This window comes from Myxine glutinosa, chromosome 2 (assembly GCF_964187855.1).
Source record: "Myxine glutinosa chromosome 2, kmMyxGlut1.1, whole genome shotgun sequence".
In the NCBI taxonomy this organism is placed as follows: Eukaryota; Metazoa; Chordata; class Myxini; order Myxiniformes; family Myxinidae; genus Myxine; species Myxine glutinosa.
In genome coordinates, this window is record NC_136262.1 from 225,420,281 (window position 1) to 225,437,785 (window position 17,505).

The window sequence follows — 17,505 nt, forward strand, 5'->3', positions numbered from 1 at the left end:
TATCGGTGGGATATAAGATGTAAACCTTTCAGCCTGGCGGAGGTATGCGCTCTACTGAGTGCCATTTTAGTTTATCTCTGCAGCTGCTTTTACAAGAACAAAATTTCACACTCGCTCGATCATTCCCCACATCGGTCATGATGAAATGTAACACACAATTAACCCAATCAAATGTCCAAACTATTTCCACAGTGCTGCTGAAGCTGTGCCTCTTGGCCGACAATACAATGAACAATGAATCTTGTCAACCAAATGTTGAAAGATGTATGCTAATTGCCACGGAAAATAAAGTGAAGAGACATATTGGGTTTAAACCCCAATTCAGGTTTATCCACATTTTCCTGCTGACTTCTACAAACTCATCTTCATCAAGACCAGCTTTCCTTAAAAAAAAAATTGTTGCCTTTCCCAGAGGACATCTTGGTCAGAATTTAGAACTTGGCCACAGGTTGTCAGCACACAATGGTTTACCTGAGTGAAAGACACCATCGGATTTTTGACAGAGAGCAGTGATTGCTGGCAGAGGGGAAATCCAGCACGACACCCCTCAATTAATGACAATCACCATGCATGTTGTTATGTTTATGGAGGTAGGTGATAGGTTACTGTAGGGAAGGTAGGACTGTATAATTGTATCATGGACCGTGGACGCATATGAGAAACCTCGATGTACAGTAAGTAGGGAAACTGATGCCTAAGATTGTTTATGTGTCTTCACACGAGGGGTGAAGGAGTGCTAATTAGTGCTGCGATTAACGCACATTTTCCCCAGTACATGATTTCCCCTCTGTAATTTTCCCTTCACGTTTTCGCTGACAAGGCCGGCCATTAAAAAACTCCTTTAAACAACAACAACAAACGCCCACTGCAAGCAAGCAGGTTCCTGGACTAAGCCTTGCCCAAAGGACCCAATAGGTGAAAGTCCGCCCATCAAAGGCGGGAAAAGGCCGTGAGGCCACGCCCCAAGGGACATGATTCTGATGGTAGGATGTGGGTGGGGCTCGCCAGGAGGCCAACAAGACGATTGGTTCTCAGGAGAAAAGCAGAGGAGTGTGCTTGTTTGGTCTGAAACGAACAGGACGCTTGCCATTTTTGGTTCTGTGGGATCTTGACTTTGCGAGGGAGGAGAGCGTGGTCGGACAGCTCAGTGGATGAGCAGGAAACTGTGCTTCGCGGCAGAAAGGACCATAGGAGTGGAAAGCAGAGTCCGTGGTTGAGGAAAAGGGATCGTGGGTAGTGCTCGCCTCTGGCCTCATCGCCGAGCGCTTTTGGCGCGCGGCGTTCGACGCGTCGTTGTCTTCCCGCCTGCGGTTTCAGGCGTCGCGATCACTGACAGCCTCATTAAAAGTACTCGTTGGGACGACGAGCTAAGTGCACTATAAAAAAAGAAACATTTTATTTTGTTATCTTTTCCCTGTGTGCGTGTTTGAGACTGCGTTGAGGATCCTCAAAGTAGGAATTTCAATTAGTTTACCTCAGCATTCATTTTATTATTTGGTTTATTTTCATTAAATTAATATTTGTTGAATTTACTGTCGTGTTTCTTTGTTGTGGGTTCGGAATAAACCCGTGTTGCATTCGTCCTGTTCAGGTAAACGACTCGCATCCCGTCATTCCCACGCATATAAAAAACCACCATATACAATCACGTGAAAAAGTAAGTACACCCCATGTAAAGTTTTGACTTTTTCAACATATTTCAACATTCAGCTATTTGATCTTCATTTCAACAATATTGATAGATAAAGGTGATATAATGTAACAAATATCATGAAACATTTACATTTTGTAGTCCATTGTATAATTTAAATAAACAAATGCAAATTTCGCATGTGGAAAAAATAAGTACACCCTTGGCTCTAATAGGTGGTATTGCCCCCTTTGTCAGAAACAACCTCAAGTAGGCGTTTCTTATAACTGTCTACCAGTCTCTGACATCGACTGGGAGAAATTTTTGCCCACTCCTCCATGCAGAATTCTTTCAGCTGTGCGATGCTTGAGGGGTTTCTTGCATGCACCGCTCGTTTCAAATCCCCCCACAACATCTCGATGGAATTTAGATCCGGGCTTTGACTTGGCCATTCCAGAACCCTCCATTTCTTTCTTTTCAGCCATTCCTTGGTGGATTTACTGGTATGTTTAGGGTCGTCATGTTGCAAGGTGCACCTTCGGTTGAGCTTCAACTTTCCGACAGATGGCCTCACATTATCCTCAAGCATCCTCTGGTACAATGAAGAATTCATAGTGGATTCTATGATGGTGAGCTGCCCAGGCCCTGATGCAGCAAAGCTGCCCCAAACCATAATATTTCCACCACCATGCTTTACATTTGGTATCAGGTTCTTGTGGTCAAATGCTGTCTTTGGTTTTCGCCAAACATGTCTTCTGGTACTGTGGCCAAATAGCTCTACCTTTGACTCATCTGTCCAGAGCACATTGTTCCAGAAGTGCTGGTCTTTGCCTAGGTGTTCACTGGCAAACTTTAGTCTTGCCCTGATGTTCTTTCTGGACAGCAAAGGTTTCCTCCTGGCACACCTCCCATGTCAATCAAATTTGTGCAGCCTCTTTCTAATGGTAGACTCGTGCACTTTGACATCAACAGTGGCAAGAACTACCTGTAGGTCCTGTGATGACATTCGGGGTTCTTAGAGACTTCTTTCAGCATATTGCGGTCTGCTCTCGGGCTGAACTTGCTGGGGCGGCCTGGCCTGAACAAGTTGGCAGATGTTTGGAATCTTCTACACTGGTAGATGATCTTCCGGTCAGTCGAATGATTGATTTCAAATTGTTTGGAGATCTTTTTAAATCCCTTCCCAGACTCGTAGGCATCTATAACCTTCTTTTTGAAGGCCTCAGAGAACTCTTTTGATCTCGGCATGGTGACGCCGCACACTTCAACAACAAAGAGCAAACCAAACGAAATGTCTGAGGTTTAAATAAGACAGCTTCCTCCAAGATACTCTCGAACGATGTTCTAATCATTTGCACTTGAGCTGGTGCACCTGATTCTAATTTTAGGTATTTGAAGCAGTGATAAATGTAGGGGTGTACTTACTTTTTCCACATGCAAAATTTGCATTTATGTTTATTTAAATTATACAATGGACTACAAAATGTAAATGTTTCATGATATTTGTTATATTATATCACCTTTATCTATCAATATTGTTGAAATGAGGATCAAATAGCTGTATGTTGAAATATGTTGAAAAAGTCAAAACTTTACATGGGGTGTACTTACTTTTTCACGTGACTGTATTTGGCTGCTCAGCTCATGAGTAATAAAGCTGGTTTGGCTATTTGTCCAAGGCTGATTTTAATTGCTACGGACAGGACAATATATATATATATTTTTTTTTTTATGTTGAAGGCTCCAGGCACTGACTGTATAGTCCTCATCGAGGTCAGGCCTTAAATAAAAGAGAAGAAAAGTGTCTGATGAAAAGTGTACGATGTTTGTTTGCAAGAAAGAGGGGTTGAAGCTAGCCCGGTAGCTGTAGTTTGAGTGAGAGAAGGTAAGACCAGCAATCCTGACACGGAGAGTGTAAGATGGTTCCGGACACCACTTTGACGCTCCTAAGTCAGAACGGTAGTACTACCCTGAGCGGTTGCTGTCTACAACCTACTACCCAAAACTTATTTGGATGGATGATGCATTGGGAGGCATTTATTGCATCATCACATTTTACCATACACCTCATCCACGTGTAGTGCATGATGATGTGAAAAAACAACCTCACAATAAAATGCTTTCATCACTCCTCCAATTCATTTAAACCTCTATGGGAAATCAAAACGATCGATATAGCTCGGTTTTATGCTCAACTGGATGTTTCATTATACAAGGTAAGCAACTGTGTATTTGTAAATCTCACCAGCACCATTTTATTCCTGTGATGATGCTGCGAATGGCATCGGTCAGGATCCGTACATTTTCTAATTTCATTCCACGACTGCAACAGCACAACACAAATATCACAACATTTGAGATGGTGATGAGCAAAATTTCCCAAAATTACTGGAAATAACATGTGATAAGGATCACCGAATAGTCAAATTGGCTTGTATGAACTGCAAGTGTCTGCAGGTATTAATCCGGACTTTTGATGACGTCACCAACACACCACAAGACGACATGTGACAACCACCAGTGAAAGGCCACGCCCAATTGCAAACATTCGTCCATCTGTGATGCCAGGCAGGACACCTACCAGTGCTCATGGAAGTCGAACGTGATGTAGGAAAGGTCCTCATGGTCATATTTTAGGATGTGTTTGAGGAATGCATCACCCACAGACTTTTCCCGGCCTGCTTGATCCACCAAATTCACAATAACCTGTAATCGGAAACCAAACAAGGGAATTTCTTTTTGATTCGGCTTTTTATTGGGGTTTGGACAACAAAAGCCCCGGTGGAAATAATGTACAAAGTGTTCCGGGTTAAACACCACAATCTTGCATATTTATTAACAACAGACTAATGACACAAATACAAGACTGGTACCACTTGATGGAGGAAAGTCACGTTTTGTTTCGCGTTAGGATATGTTCATTTATGACCACCATTTAGATTTTTTCTTTTTTAAGACAAGTGGACATGACAGCCCCCACAACTGTCAACGGCCTGAAAACAGATTACACATGCAGTGTTAGCTTCGACACTTTGGGGAAAGTTATGGATAACATCCAATGCTACCAGATTCAGTGGATATAATGGGAGGTCAGCGTTTTGAACCCCAGGCGAGTCATACCAAAAAATAATAAATGGTATGTGCTGCTTCCTTGCTTGACACACTGCATTTTAAAAAGGATATAAAACAGACAAACAAGCAAACCTTGGCAACTATTGTGCAGGGTTTATGGACTCCTCCTGCATTGAAGTTCCTTGTGAGTGCACATATATTACAACATGTGCAACACGGTTACATCTTGTAGTAGACTTTCACCTTTAGGAAACTAACAAGTCATCGCACGACTTGGGTACCGGGTTAGATGGAGGCTTGGGGAGATCTTTGCCAAAGACGACAGGGAAACGGCTTGAAATTACCCTGACACTGAGCCGAGAACTGAGGTAACCCAAGACATCATTCACAGTGTGTTGGCAGGCACCTTATTGAAAAACACTGGCATCTCCTCGAAAAACACTAACGGCACAATTCCCCAAAGAAGAATGTCTTTGTTATCAATGGAACCAGGAAGTACCAAACCTGCAACACCTTCTGGGTATGAAGCAGCTTTTCACAGATCTCATGCAGGTTTCAAATATCGCAGATCTCATATTGTATCCATTGACATTGCCAGTCACATGGAAGCACATATCAGTGTGAGCATCTTGGGAAGATTTATAGGGCTTTACTCCCATGTCAAAATTAGCATCATTATTATCTGCGCAAAGACCTATTAGTCCCCTACCGGTGTACACCGGAGGGGACTATAGGTTTGCACTCCGTCTCTCCGTCTGTCGGTCCGTCCATCAGTCAGTCAGTCTGTCACGCAAAGAACAGTTTTCCGGACTTTTTTTCTAAACTCTTAAAGCTAATGATTTCAAACTTGGTACATGGTTTCCTCATGATAAGTTACAGATCAAGTTCGAACTTCACGACGTTTCGATCATTTTTGACAAGGTTATGGCACTTTGAACATTGGTAATTTCCCCAACAGTTTTCCGGACTATAATTTGGAGTGCGGCAAGTCAAAGGTGTTAATATTCCTCGTTTTAACTCCAATTTACATTATTTTTCCCCTTTTAGTGAGAAGTAGGGGTCTGTGCAACCATTCATGAACTTTATTTGGTGCAAATCGGATAATTTTTAGCCGAGTTACCTCAGACCGTGAGTTGGTAATTATATAATTGACACATCGTGCAATACGTGCAGGCTACTCCACGGAGCGACCTTGCAGGCACTTTGAACTTTGATAATTTCCCCAACAGTTTTCCGGACGACAGACTGCCTGTAGGGGACATGTATTGCAGCGCAATACTCAGAATGCTTGTTTTACATGACCCAAATTTGATCTTTGAAATTTTCAGAAACACCTTCATGGTCAATCATAATTAGTACAACTGTAGGCAAATTTTCATAGTGCCTTAGGTACATAACTTTCCAACAATCTGTGCTAAAAAAAAACAAACGATGACAAAATCGGTTACATGCCCCTGCCCCATATATGACCCAAAATGCTTAACATTTTAAAAACCACCAAACCTGCTTCTGATAAATTTTCAACTGCTCCCCAAAATGAGCTGCAAAAGCTGCCGTGTTTTCCTTTTCACCTGTAGAAACAAGGCAAAAAAAATTAAAGCATAAATACGCAACAGGTCATTTGCAAAAGCATCAACAAAATCACAAAATTGAACCACCTTTTAACAACCCGAAGAGGGTTATGATGTCACAATCTCTTCAAAGGCTGTTTTACATTAGAGTGTAGCGGTTACCGCTGGATGCACACAATCGCCTTGCACCGGCCAGAACACGGCCAGACGCGCCTCTCCCGGGCATGCCCGGACTCTCTGCTCCCGGGCACGCCCGAACCTCCCGGGCACGCCCGGTCTCGTCTTTCCCGGGCATGCCCGCTCTCGCCTTTCCAGGGCTCGCCCAGAGCGTCCGGGCATGCCCGCTATCGCCTTTTCAGGGCTCACCCAGAGCGTCCGGGCATGCCCGCTATCGCCTTTCCAGGGCTCGCCCAGAGCGTCCGGGCATGCCCGCTATCGCCTTTCCAGGGCTCGCCCAGAGCGCCCGGGCACGCCCAGCCTCGACTTGCCAGGCCGCAGCCAAACACGCCCGGGCAGGTCCAGACTCGCCTTTCCAAGGCTTGCCCTTGACACCCGGGCATGCCCGGTATAGCTTTTGCCGGGCAAACATCCCGACATAAATGTGTATATATATTGCTGCCCGATAAACGGGCTTGTCAGAATACCTGAGCTGTTTTGTTTCAATAAAGCAACTCGGACGAATTCCGTCTTTGGTCGCGTCAATTCTTTCGACTCGCGTTGGAGCGCAGTTCCTTCAAGAGCAGGAAAACCAATTATAAATTATAATTATAATTATGGTTTCCGTTTCCGGTCCGGTCGTGAGAGGACGCTGGCGTCACTTGCTCGCCGCTTCTCTGACTGGACCATTGTCCGTATCTTGCTTTCCTGGTGGTCGTGGCGGATTTTTGGCCATTGAGTCTGCCCTCTGCACGGTCCCGGCTCTGCTCTGCTGCTCCTGGCTTCACCTGCTCGGCTCCTTCGCTGTTTCCTCGGGCTCACTCTCGTGGGTTGTGCCCATTGTTTGCAGCGGCGGTGGTGGCGGTTTGCCGCCGTGATCTTGATTAGCGGCGGCGGTCGTTTGCCGCTGCATTTGCCGCTTTGCCTCCTCAACCTTGGCCTCGTGCTCGTCTCTTCGCTCCTGTCTGCCCTCTGCATGGTCCCGGCTCTGCTCCTGGCTTCACCTGCTCGGCTCCTTCGCTGTTTCCTCGGGCCCACTCCCGTGGGTTGTGTCGATTGTTTCGCCTCCTCACCCTTGGCCTCGTGCTCGTCCCTTCGCTCCTGCTGGCATGGCTCTGCGGTACTCCGCCGCAAGGCTTCTCCTGCTTAAAACCCGCTCCACCCCATCATGCATCTCTGCAATCAAATCGAATGGACTCCTGCGTCGACCCAGGTACATTCACCGTGGCTCCGGTCGTAAGTTTGTTTATTTACAATCAGGTCACTCCATCCCCATCCTCTGGTTGGCTCAGCGCACTCCCACTCATTGTCCCAACACACCTGGTCACAACAACGCACAAAATCGCACCTCCTGTCTGCGAACCCTGGCCAAATCACCTGGATTCATACCCGCCGTACAAAACAACATCAAGCTCACCCTGTTCAATACCCGGTCCCTCAACAACAAATGCCTCATCCTGAACGACTACATCCTGGAAAATAAACTGGACTTTCTCTGTCTCACTGAGACCTGGCAACAACCACTGGACTACTACACGCTCAACCTCACCACACCCAATGGATATTCTTACATCAATAAACCACGCTCGGAGGGCCGAGGTGGTGGAATTGCCGTTATTCACCGACAAGACATCAAGACCAACCTCATCTCCATCTCATCTGCTCCATCATTTGAACACCTGGCTTTTAAACTCTCTGGTCACACACAGTCAGTCATGGCTGTTGTCTACCGCCCTCCCAAACCACACCCATCATTCCTGTCTGACTTCTCCTACTTTCTGACCCAGCTATGTTCCCTCTCCCCCTCAATCCTCCTCCTTGGTGATTTCAATATCCACATGGACTCCACTGACTCCACGCTAACCACTGACTTCACTGATTTACTCACCTGCTTTAACCTCACTCAACATGTCAACTTTCCTACCCATAACCGTGGTCACATTTTGGACCTTGTCTGCTCTACTGGACTAATTTTGCACCATCTCTCTGGCTCCGACCTCACTCTCTCTGACCACCTAGCCATCACTCTGACCATCAACATCCCCACCCCAGCACCAAGGCATTATCGCACTATCAACTTCCGTAAGCTAAACGCTCTTTCACCTGCCTCATTCTCATCGACCCTCTCTGAAAAAATGTCCATTTCTCCCTTCGTTGACCTCCACACCCCTTCTGACCTCACTGACTACTACAACCACACTCTCTCCTCCTGCCTTGACCAACTTGCGCCTATAAAAACCAAAACAGTTTCTTTCACCCATTCTGCTCCCTGGTTTACCCCTGAACTCCGCCTGATGAAAACTCGTGCTCGCCAACTTGAAAGACTCCGCAATAAAACAGGTCTCACAGTTCACTCCCAGGCCTACAAGGACCACATACAACACTATAAAGATGCCCTCTCCCGCGCCCGCTCCGCCTACTACTCTCAAATTATCCACTCTGGCTCCGGAAACCCAAAAGCACTCTTCTCTACAATAAACAAACTCCTCAGCCCCCTGAACACCACCACCCAGTCATTCACAATAGACAACTGCATCTCCTTCCTTTCATTCTTCCAACGCAAAATTGAAAACATCTACAACAGCTTGACCACCGCCGCACCCACTCCCCCTCTAACCACCTGCCCCCCCTTATCCTGCCATCCCCTGTCTCAATTCTCCCCAGTCTCCCCTACTGACCTCTCTGAACTCATCGGAATGAAAACTGCCACCTGCACTCTTAACCCCATCCCCTCCAGCTTTGTCAAGGCCTCCCTTCCTGCTCTCTCTCCACTTATCATTGCAACAATAAACTCCTCCCTGTCTACAGGCATCGTCCCACCATCCCTCAAAATTGCTGCTGTTACCCCCATTCTGAAAAAACCTGGACTAAACCCTGACACCCTAAATAACTTCAGACCCATCTCCAACCTACCCTTTCTGTCAAAGGTTTTGGAACGCGCTGTAGCCACTCAACTCAAACATCACCTCTCTGCCAATAACCTGTATGAAACATTCCAATCCGGATTCCACTCCAACCACAGTACTGAAACTGCTCTCCTCAAAATCACCAACGACCTTCTCCTCTCCTCTGACGCTGGCAACCTCAACATTCTCATCCTCCTCGACCTCAGCGCCGCCTTTGACACCATCGATCACACCATCCTCCTCACCCGACTTGAAACCACCTTTAACATTACCGGCACTGCCCTCTCTTGGATTAAATCATACCTCTCTGACAGACGTCAGTTCATCTCCATCAATAACTGCAAATCCCCCACTGCTCCCCTCCCCCAAGGTGTCCCCCAAGGTTCAGTTCTTGGCCCCCTCCTCTTCATCCTTTACCTGTCCCCCCTCGGTCACTTAATCCACCGTCATGGTCTCCAATTCCACTGCTTCGCCGATGACATCCAGCTTTTCATCTCCACCAAGTCCATCTCCACCGCCACCCACTCTATCCTGACAAACTGCATCACTGAAATAAAATCCTGGCTTCAAATCAACTTCCTCAAACTTAACTGTGATAAATCTGAAATAATCATCATTGGCCCAAAAACGCTCACCAAGTCCACCCATAACTTTGCCCTCAACATCGACGGTTTCCCAGTATCCACCTCCCCTCACATCCGGAATCTTGGCATCATCTTTGACCAAACCCTCTCCTTCGACAAATACACTAAACAGATCACAAAGACAGCCTTCTTTCACCTGAAAAACATCGCCCGTCTCCGTCCATCCCTCTCCTCCGTGGCTGCAGAAACCCTCATCCACGCCTTCATCACTTCCCGTCTGGACTACTGCAATAGCCTCCTTTATGGTTCACCCTCAACAATCACCAATAAACTCCAATACATTCAGAACTCCGCTGCCCGTCTACTCACCCATTCCCGGACCCGTGACCACATCACCCCCGTCCTTTACAAGCTTCACTGGCTCCCCATCTCCCAGAGAATCCAGTACAAAATCCTCCTCTTGACCTACAAAGCCCTCCATAACCTGGCCCCATCCTACCTGGCTGACCTCCTCTCCAGACACACTCCCACCCGCAACCTCCGCTCTGCTGGTACCAACCTCCTGACCCCCCCCCCCCCCCATCCGGACCAAATTTAGATCCTGGGGGGACAGGGCCTTCTCCATCGCTGCTCCCACCCTCTGGAACTCGCTACCTCACACCATCAGAGACTCCTCCTCACTCACCACATTCAAAACATCACTCAAGACCCACCTGTTCAAAACTGCATTCAACATTTAACCCACAGCATCTAACCCCTGACTATCTCCTCTCCTTCTCCCTCCTTTGTGCTTTGAATATTTCCCTATTGATTCTTCTTTTTTTGCAATTGTCTTTATGTTTTGCTATGCATTATGTTTTGCACTCTGTCAAAGCGTCTTTGGGCTTCCTGAAAAGCGCTATATAAAATAAATGCATTACTATTATTATTATAAACTTCCTCCCAAACATTAGATCCTTGCATGTGCAAGGCCACAATGTCACAATGCAAAATGGAACTTGGACAAATGACACATTTCCAGGATGGCCTCCAAAGCCAGTCGCTGACTGGGCATCCTCCATTGTGCGAAGTCCTTTCTTGGCACTACTGAGATTCTCACCACTTTCAAAGCTTTCATCTGCAGCTTGATGGAGTACTGCTCTCCCCTCTGGGCTGGTGCACCTGCCTCACACCTAGCTCAGCTTAACGCTGTAGAAACCAAGACTTTTAGAATCATTGGTATCTCCCACCATGAAGCTGATTGTGAGGGCCTCTCTCTCTCTCACCACAGGCAGGTCGGTGGTCTTTCTGCGTTCTACTAACTCCTCTCTGGCCTCGTTCCCCCTGCTGTCTGTGCTGTCCCCCAAATATTCCTTCAGAACACACAAGATCTGTCAGTAACCCTCTTCCATTCCTCTTCTTTCCCAGCTCTGGAAAAATCTCCCACACTCTCTTTAATTACACTCCTCCCTCCAGGTCTTCAAAGCACCTGTTCACAACCATCTCTTATCTTCCCTCATCTAAAACCTTCATCTTTTCTACCCCTGTTAATACACCCCAAATCCACCTTTTTCAATATTTTTTCGTTCTCTTTCAAATCCGTTTTCTTTCCTGAAATCCCCGGTAGTGTCCATTTGTTTTATACCATATACCCCGCCCAGCCCTCTCCCTTCCACAGATCTCCAGATGTCCCTCTCTACTGTTGCTGTGCTTCCCTCTCTCTCTCTCTCTCTCCTTCTCGTCTCCCACTCCCTTTATTATATGCTTCATGTGCGTTTCTGTTTATGTTTTATGTGTTTTATGTGTTATATGTGTTATCTCTTACACGAGCCTTGACTTTGTATACAAAAATAAACAAATAAATAAAAAGACTACTCTCAAACAGGTAAATCTGTGGAGGGATTGATAGTTCCAGAAATGAACTTTGCCTTGTTTGTTTGAACTTTGTTTGACCTTTGTACCTTTGTTGAATCTTGGTCTTGGGTTGTAAGTGTATCCCGCTTGGCTCCAGAAAAGCGGAACCGATCCACGTGTCAACGTAAATGACAGGGTGTGCGTGTAAATGTGAACCAACTGCTCAGTCTCAACGTAGTTCGCTACATGGCCGTGTCTGTCCACTCCACGGCGTTTGTATCGCATTCCTGTGGTAACACACAAAGTCAATGACACAGAGTCATGGAACAACAGAAATGGATTTGCACTTAGTGGTAAGACACTATTACCATGACGTGGAACTTGAATATCGTCAAAGATATATAATCGTCAGAGCTGTGGGCATATGCAGTTCCATCACAAGTACAGAACACAACAGAAGATATCACAAGTACACACAAAATAAAGAAATTACAAAACAAATATATGACAACAGAACAAAAGAAGTAGAAAAAAAAATGATATATATGTGTATATATATATATATATATATATATATATATATATATATATATATATATATTGTTACGGACACGGCTAGGATGTTGTTTGCCAAGCGGATGGCGCCGCGGCCCTAACAGTTACCCCGACTAACCCGATTCCTGAACGTTGGCCAAAATCGCGCCACAGATATTCAATAGGGAAAAGACAAAGGCGACACGGATGTGAAGAAGAAGAAGAAGAAGAAGGAGACAAAAAGGTTTGAAATGCTACTAAATTTATTCCTACTATTTACACAATCAAAGAAACCAAGGAGAAGGAAGGATAATAAAATAATTTACAGAAGAAATCAGAGACACAGTGAAAATCGCTAGCTTACCTACAGTCTTAATTAACCCAGGGACAAGACAAACAGAACAAACTCATGTACACGAATGAGGAAATTGCAGGCAGGAATGACAGGTGGTGTGTGGCTGGAGGGGGAGGAAGGCACGGAGCTGGCTGGAGCTTGATCCCGCACGGGACGTCGGGCTGGACCTCGACGGCCGCCGATGCCACCGATCCTGTCGTGTGCACGGGGTAACGGGTCGGAGCTGCTTGGTGGAGCCAACGCCGCCGGTGGGGGGTCTGGCGTGACGGGTTCTCTCTCCCTCTCTTTGCTCGCAGGACTCTCTTTTCTCTCTCTTAGTCCAACCCAGTCCAACAACTTCCTCTCTTGCTTAGTCCAACTCTTTAATCCAACTCTTCCTCTCTTGCTTAGTCCAACAACAACTTCCTCTCCTGCTTTCACGCGCGCTCTATATAGCGCCTCAGGCGATCAAGCCGCTGGTGTCCAGGACACGCCCATCGGTCAGCTCGCCTCGGCCCTGATTGGTCGGCACGGCCCTCTGGCTCCGCCCTTGATGACGATGGGCGGGCACGCCCAGGAGTCGGCAGCTCCTCCCCCTTCTTCTCCAAGCCGACCTCGTGGCGAATGGAGTCGCGGAGGGAACAGTTGGCAATTGTTGGAAGGGGAATGTGAATGAAAGGGGATCTACTCTTATTTCACTTGGTGCAATGGAGTATTTAAATTAACGGAAGACACAGCCTTACACTAATACACATAATAAGGATATAACTATTGAACAGGGATATATGGTGTCCTTCGTGTATGCTTTATGGAATTAACTACGGGAACGCCCTTTGACCTTTATACAACAGACTGGAGGCAGGAGGGTCCAGAAGAAAGCAATAAAAAAAACAAAAAAACACAATCCTCATATCCACAACACTGCACCCTCCTCCTCTTAGGCACATCCCGGGCCTCTTACCTTAACTTTTAGTGTGGCACGTAGGTGTAGTTCCCTCTACATTTAACCTGACCCTGAGTGCGACAGTTTTAAAACATAAATAAATATGTCCCGCTGCTCCATTGCACCCTACCTAACAGATTCACACCCACAGCTAACCGAATTGCGGAATGGTCTTCAAACTATACATTTACGGTGGGGGCGCATTATTTACAATGACTCTACTTTATTTACAAAATGCAACCCAGGACCTGTGATCGTTCTTTTTGGGGGGGGGGGGGGGGAAGACAGTCTGCTCTGCATCGACGCACCATGAAGCACCCAAAAACGCACCAATGCACCCTCAAGCACCAATCGGTGCACAGTCACTGCAGTTCAATAATAAAAATAACCAAACAAACCCTGCTGGTGGTCTCTTGCTCTTCGGCTCCCTCTGCTGGCTATTTGTTCTTCCAGATGTTGTCATCTTCTTTGCTGGCGGCCTATTTGCAATAATAAAATGCACCCGTGTCCATTTTTTTTTATTTATGGCCCACAGGGCCGACTAGTGTGGTTCACCTGTGGGGCATCGGTGCCCTGTGATCAAGGTCCGCCAGCAAGATTTCGGGCCTTCATGGCCGGTTCCAGCAGAGGGGCCATGCCCCAACCCATGGGGTCCATAAGTGGTGCTCAGCCACAGACATGTGGTCCATAATGTGGTGCATCGATGCAAACAGCTGGTTCTGGGAGTTCCGGGCGCACAATGGCGGACTCCCGCACGCTCCCCTCGGCACCCAGTGGCGCACAGTCCTCATGTGGGAGACAAAAAGGGGGAAAAGACAGATGAGCGAGGGGTAAGGTCTCAAGGGTACACATCAACAAGGCAATGCAAGGCGAAGTGCGTACGGAGAGCGAAGTGAAAAAGCTCGTCCCTACCGTACGTCACCCCCCCTGTCACCTACTCTACCCTTGCCCTTACCCCATATTTACAAAATCTACACCTTTACAAATTCGTCGCTACCGTCACATCTTCCCCATATTTCCCCTACACCAAATTTGTCTTCACTCCCTCTACTTCAAAATTTGCCATCACCCAATTCATCATCAATCCTCATAAGGAGGAAGAGATGGAACATCAACACAATGTCACACCCACGTCATGATGCGTCTCACATTCCAAACATTTGCATCAATAAAAATAATAAAACATGGCATGGTGTGGAGTTTCGTCACCTCAGGTGAGTGGATGTAGATGGTGCGAGGAGACTTCAATCCTAACTATCCTCTAAATGACTTTAACACACTTTACACTACCCGGGGTCTTTCCCTGCCAATCCATTGGCCATCTTACACGATGGGTTCTAAAAACCAATTCCCATTGACCAAACTGTGGTGCTTCCTTAATTTGGGGTATCACTCCCCCGATGCAACTCCCTGTGCCCTTGCACAATTTCGGGACTGGGGCGTGTTGCTCTCCCAGCAGGCCTACCCACCTGCACACCTCCACCACTGCAGTTGCCACCCGAGCCTACCTAGCTCCTCACCCTAACCTATCTAATTGGGGAAGGCCCCTCCTGGCTCTGTCACCCCTTGGTGCCCTCTGGCACTGGGCTACCCGGGTCCGTCCTCCGGATCCTCGGGCCCCATCCACAACCCTACCGGCTCCCAGAGCCCACCTGCGGCCTCACCTGGCCGACATCCTCACAGTGGTGGAGTGCCCAACCAACTACACACACACTAACAGGCTACACGCCCAGCCATTTCCACAACACAAATGCACCCATCCAATCACCATTCTTCCACCACGCACCACAGATGCCAATATCCAACCACAATTTACCTGTACCCTCTACCTAACTCTTACACTACCCTCCCCGGGTATTCGTGATGGGGTCCATCCTCCTTTCCCCCATCCACACCTTCGCACCATCCACTCCACTCCACAGTTTCCACCATACTCACTCCACGACCATCCATTCCAATACTCCATATACTCCAGACCATTTATTCCATACACCTGTTCTCCATTCACCTGTCGTTGCACACCTGTGCAATCACATCTGGTGCCACCTGCACCCTCCTCCTCTTCCTGGACCATTTGGTCAGCACAACTCACATCACTATCACTCACTCAAACACTGCTCCATACACCTGTCCAGTTTCACACCTGTGCAATCACACCTTTTAACCATACACACGGCATCATCTGAACTACCTGTTGCCCTGCTAACTTAGTGCTCCCCGTCTTCCCTTTAAACTAAGCACATACCACGTCATTATCATCCAACTAATCTACCTGCGTCCCCACTACAGGTATCATTGTCACTACCTAATCTTACAGTTACCTAAGGTCATTTCTAGGTCCCTATCATTATATCCTAACCCTCCCGGGCTAGTTTTCACTGCCAACCCCATAACTCGTGCTCCTTTGCCCCCTCTTGTGAGGGATGGCAAAGTTGCCATCCCACCACATCGGGTATCTCTCACTACCAATTTTGCACACCAAATTTCAGCCAATCAAAAATTTGCCAATCATCTGCCAATCACTACCATTACCAATCATCAATCTGCCAATCCTTTGCCAATCATCAAATTTTGTTTTTCTAATTTCGGGTCCAAAACACTACCAGTATCATCATCATCACAGTCCGCTTTATCTGAGCCTCGGTGCTTCGTCACATCATTAAATCTCGGCTTCGCAAAGCCGAGCAATGAATTCGGGTGGTTTGGTCGCCTGCAGGTTGAATCCGTCCGGCTTTCGGTTCAAGGGAGGTGGTTTGGTCGGGCCGAGATTCCATGCACCATCTCAGCGCGGTACCTTGCGGTCCCGGGCCCGATGACCGAGGCTCGCCCGGTCGGAACCCCGCCCCCGCCAGGGGGCTCCGTTCCGCTTCCTCCTACTCGCCCTTGAACCGGACCGGTCGCCTCGCCCGACAAGGCCCGGACTCGACCGTGCAGGGCGGGGCCAGGCCCGAATCGGCAACGACGCTTCGAAGAGAAGCGACGCAGCATCGATCCGCGCCGGGCCTGGCATCCAACAAAGCGCACCGCGCCCCGAGTGCTCGCATCGGCTATCCGTCGCCCTAAACGCTGCCCCGTTCAACGTCGATGCTTTACTCGCTTGCCCACACGCACACGCGACCCTTTTGACACTCACAAAACCCGGCGTTCCAACGCCGTCCGTACATTCCACCAACGCACTCCCTGTTACACACCACACCTCTCGCGCACACTCGCCGTTCACACACTCCCTTAACACACCTCGCGCACCGTCTTGCGCACTCTCCCTCGGTACGTACTCCGTACCACTCACCATGGGCGTACACTCTTGCATCCACCCACTAACGCGCTCAGATGGGCTCTCCCACACCCGCGCCACGACCAACTCAGGTGTGCTTCCTCGCACACGTTCCACCACCACCTTACTCTCCGTGTCACACTCACCCTCGCACGTACACTCCGTATCGCTCTCACTCCCTGTGTCACACTCCGTACACCCCGACGTGCATTCTCGCTCGCACTCGGTATCACACTCGCGCTTCGTAACACGCTCACCCCTTGACGCACACTTTTTTTTTTCACACGCGACCCTTCACCAACGCCCGGGTGCTTCCTCGATCCCAATCGCGCGACAATTCTCTTGTCATCAAACATCCTCCTGCAAAATCTCCCCGCACAATACACAGCACGACTCACCTGGGGGGTTCCCTTCTCCATGCGCACCTGCAAATCTTTATAAGGATTAGCAAGTACGGCATCAGGATGTGCATTCAGAATTTGAGCAATTTCCATTCCTTCCTCCGACTGTTGCTCTTCTACGTCTGTCGTTTCTACAATTTTAATTACCAGCACTTTTTCTTTATTCCCCATGACGACCGTTGGCTTTATTAAAATTCCCTCTTCCACCTCAACGGTCGCCGGCTGCCCCATACCCCGGGTCGCGATCTCTACACCCATCATTTTACC

General features: G+C 47.8%; 1 protein-coding gene across 3 annotated transcripts in view; it reads right to left on the reverse strand.

The window, feature by feature from the left end:
- The window catches only part of INPP5F (inositol polyphosphate-5-phosphatase F), a 116,408-nt gene that overhangs the window by 25,435 nt on the left and 73,468 nt on the right, over positions 1-17,505 (reverse strand). For all 3 annotated transcript variants that reach the window (XR_010983192.2, XM_068106129.2, XM_068106130.2), the window contains exons 8-11: positions 11,860-12,039; positions 6,206-6,273; positions 4,212-4,336; positions 3,876-3,953 (exon numbers count right to left, since the gene is read on the reverse strand). Coding sequence is in view for 2 of the 3 variants with exons in the window: in XM_068106129.2 (XP_067962230.1) it covers positions 3,876-3,953; positions 4,212-4,336; positions 6,206-6,273; positions 11,860-12,039 (451 nt within the window). In the remaining variant the exon portion in view is untranslated. The remainder of the gene's footprint in view (positions 1-3,875; positions 3,954-4,211; positions 4,337-6,205; positions 6,274-11,859; positions 12,040-17,505) is intronic.